General features: G+C 39.4%; 1 protein-coding gene across 1 annotated transcript; it reads right to left on the bottom strand.

Annotated features, from left to right (window-relative positions):
- Positions 1-530: 530 nt before the first annotated feature.
- Positions 531-3,293, bottom strand: LOC108510629 (heat-stable enterotoxin receptor-like; the record flags this gene model as incomplete). Its single annotated transcript, XM_017840293.1, has 4 exons — positions 531-607; positions 1,248-1,342; positions 2,111-2,209; positions 3,119-3,293. Coding segments are annotated over 4 exons (446 nt in total), but the record flags the coding sequence as incomplete, so codon positions are not given.
- Positions 3,294-3,602: the final 309 nt, after the last annotated feature.

Raw genomic sequence — 3,602 nt, 5'->3', positions numbered from 1 at the left:
GTGTTAGAAGATAACCTCTCGTTCAATTTTTAAAGACTATTCCCGTGTAGTATTACAGTAACTTTGTTCACCTCTTGTAGCAGAGTACTGCTTAAAATCCTGCAAGTTTCATTCCCCTACAAATTTCCCTACAAGAGCTCACCGGCTCTTTTCTGGTATTAGAGAGAGCTGCACATTCAGTTGTGGTTATCCTCTTCCCACACTGTGACACACAGGTGCCACTGGGACTAAATTTTTGGGAATATTGATGTTTTTCATTCTTCTGTCCATCTTTTGCCCTTATATCAGCAACTTGTCCTGTAAGTCTTACTTCCCTTCCAACGAAATGAACCTGCTAAATGCTTATATAGACAAATAACCTTCAGCACACACTTAATCCCATCTCATGAATATTTACATGTTTATATGAATATACACTGTTATAAGTTCAATAGTATAAAAAATCCACAAGTGCCAGGGAGCAACAATGAAGGCTAAAGCACAAAGAATGGGGATTTCTCTTCCCTTTACACATATAAAGACCATCTTACACAGAAGGAGGTGTTGGAAGATTGTATTTCTTGTCCTCGGTACCCGTCAACCAGTAGGTAATCTCTGTTCCTCTGCCCTAAATATATATGACAAAGAAAAGAAAGCACAATCTTGGGATTAGAATGGAATTCCCAGTAGTTAATTTACTTAAATAATACTGTGTTACACATTGTCATGTTTGCCTCTGCTTGTTTTCAGTAACTGGTGCTGATGGCAAAGGATTAAAAATCAGATGTGAGAAGAAAAATAATGGGGTAGATGCAGCTGCACACCCATTTCCTTGTTCCATGACCTGAAACACACCATAGGAGAGGTGAGCTGTGCTGCCTTCCATCAGCTCCCAAGGACAGACAAGTGTAACAGACTGAAATAAATGGATTGTAGAGGGACAGTCAGATATTGGAGTATAAGCAAATTAACAGTACATTCAGCTTACCTTTCATCAGATGAATTCACTCCACAATTTTCTGTTCCAAGTGGTATGTTTCATTTGTTCTCCACATTTTTATGTTGTAATTTTATTTATGACTTAGGGAGCTCTTCATTGCCTGCATCGTCTTTATTATAGAAGTCTCTTCAACCACTAGAGACTGTGATACCAATTATCTGTAACCCTTTTTCCCCAGCTGTTAATTAAGTTTGTGGTACTCTCAGCTATATAATACTTTTTACTATCCCTCTTCTCTGTATTCCTGCATGTGCATGGAAAAGGTTACCTTCAAGTACGTTTCTCCTCTCACTTCATACTGGAATTGGCAGTCTGTTCTTTTCAGGATGTTAATAGTGGAACCACTTACATGAATCCTTAAAGCTAAAAATTAAAGAGACAATGAAAGCTCAACCTGGAAACTTACCATGTAATCACATTAAGTATATGTGAAAACTGGTGCTATAGCAGAAGTTCCTTCAATTGTTATGAACATAAATTCTGAGAGTTAAATTAAATGAGAAGCAATTACACTGCTGTATGAAAAATTTGACTCCACTACATGGTATATCTAGGGAGCTGGTACAGCCATTGATCTGAAATACAGGTGACAATGGTATCTGTAGTATTTAGATGCCAAAAGGGAAAAGCATAATTGTTAGAGACCTATTAGGGAATGGTCATGGGAAAACACTGGGCAGAAGGAAAAAAACCTGGCTCTTGGCACAGTTCCCTAATGCTGAAGTTGAAGACATAATTGCTTCAACTTAAAATACACAGTCAGTATATTTACTCAACAAAACTGTGATACAATTCTAGGGCAGACTAAAATCTACACTTCATAGAGTAAAATTAATCCAGGCACATGAGTAGCATATCTTCCAGAGGAATTCAGGCAGTGAACCAGTCTACAAACTCCCCGTTACCAGCACTGAAGCATGAACAAGGAACAACTCTTCATTGCCCAGTGAAGTGCCCACTGTCACTTTGGACAGTTAAATAATTGGTAATCAAAACAAATAGGGCTTCTTTATCTCTAAAAGTTCTGCAAGCTGATAATAAATTGTTCTCAGCTGAAAACAGACACTGTGGTCACAAACTAAGCAATAGCCTTTGGTCCCGTTACACTGACAGCTAAAATTAAATCCTTACGCAAGCCTGTGGATTCCATCCGCGAAGCTGTGTTTACTGTATCTCCAAACAAACAGTAACGAGGCATTTTTATTCCAACCACACCAGCCGCACATGGACCTAGAAAGGAGATGCAGAGCATTAAGAAACGGTGGATCAAGAGACTATTTGTTTGGGAGGTGTCTCACTACTGCAGAGCAGTGCAGTGCCTGCTGGAGCTCTACATTCCTCACCAATGGCAATACTCTGTACCTCACTTCCCACAATATCTTGTGATCTCCCCTTCCTCCAAACCAAGCCTAGCTCTGTTAGTCTTGCACAATCTAATAAGAGCGTAAAAAGGACACAGCTGCACAGTATTAATTTTTTCTATGCAGAAAAAAAAGTACAGTTATTAACTGTCAGGTTTGGAAGCAAGAGAAAAATAGAATAAGCTTCATTACAAAAGGGTGCATAGTGGAGCCTCAAGCAGTTTCCCAGTGCCTCAGTCATTTTCTCTGATATGTTCCTCCCTTGGCAGCTGGCGTTTAGGTGGTTGATGAATTTCCCAAAGTTGTTGAACTATCTGGAGTTCCCCTTTGATAAGAAGCGTTTTTATAGATAAATCAAAATATTAATTCCTGCATAGGCTTCACAAAACTTTTGCCTCCAAAAGCATAAAATACAAGTCTTCATTTTTTGTCTAGATAAGCATAGCTGGCCATGACTGATCTCCACTTTAGTCAGGGAGGAAAAATCTATGAAGGCTTACTTGATACAACTGGTTTAATCATACCAGGAATAATGGCAGTTGTTCATCCTAGCTACTGACTTAAACTGTGAATGAATGGGTAGGGGTTATTTCACTACAGGGGAGCAAAGCAGTGACATTTTATTTCTGTTGCTCTTCTTCTAGGTACATTTTTTTCAAACTGATTCCCCATGAGGAGAGCAATCAGGTATGATGTACTACCAGACCTTGTATGGGAGTCAGTTCTTTTCAAAAACAAGGCAACATATTGTCATCGTTGATCTAGCACTACTGTGTACCAGAGTGAATTCCAATGCGAATCCACACAGGCAGACCCGGCAGATGTCTCAGTTCAAAAGATCCCATGAAGCTGAGGATATCCAGAGCCATCATGGAGATGTCTACTGCATGCCGGTTGCCATTCCTCTTTGGTAAACCACTCGCCACCATGTAGGCATCACCAATGGTCTCCACCTGTGGAAACAAAATTAGAACTCACTACCTGCAGACACAGAAAACTACATACTTAGTTAAAAGCAGAAAGGTTTTATCAGATCCTCTTGTTCATGATTAAACATTTCATCCCTGGAGAGCAGGATTGATTAGTTTAAGGTAGCTGACACCCTTTGGGTATTTGAGTGTTTATACCCTGCATTCCTGTTAACAAATCTGTATTTTCTGTATAGAAAATTTGGTATAAGCAGGCACATTGAAAGCACATTGAAATTAGGTAATCCTGCCCTGTTTTTCTCTCTTCTGTCTTTGCTTAGAAGGCAGATTCCC

This window comes from Lepidothrix coronata, unplaced genomic scaffold, assembly GCF_001604755.1.
Source record: "Lepidothrix coronata isolate B3197 unplaced genomic scaffold, Lepidothrix_coronata-1.0 Scaffold1670, whole genome shotgun sequence".
NCBI lineage: Eukaryota > Metazoa > Chordata > Aves > Passeriformes > Pipridae > Lepidothrix > Lepidothrix coronata.
This window is presented reverse-complemented; position numbering and strand designations above follow the sequence as displayed.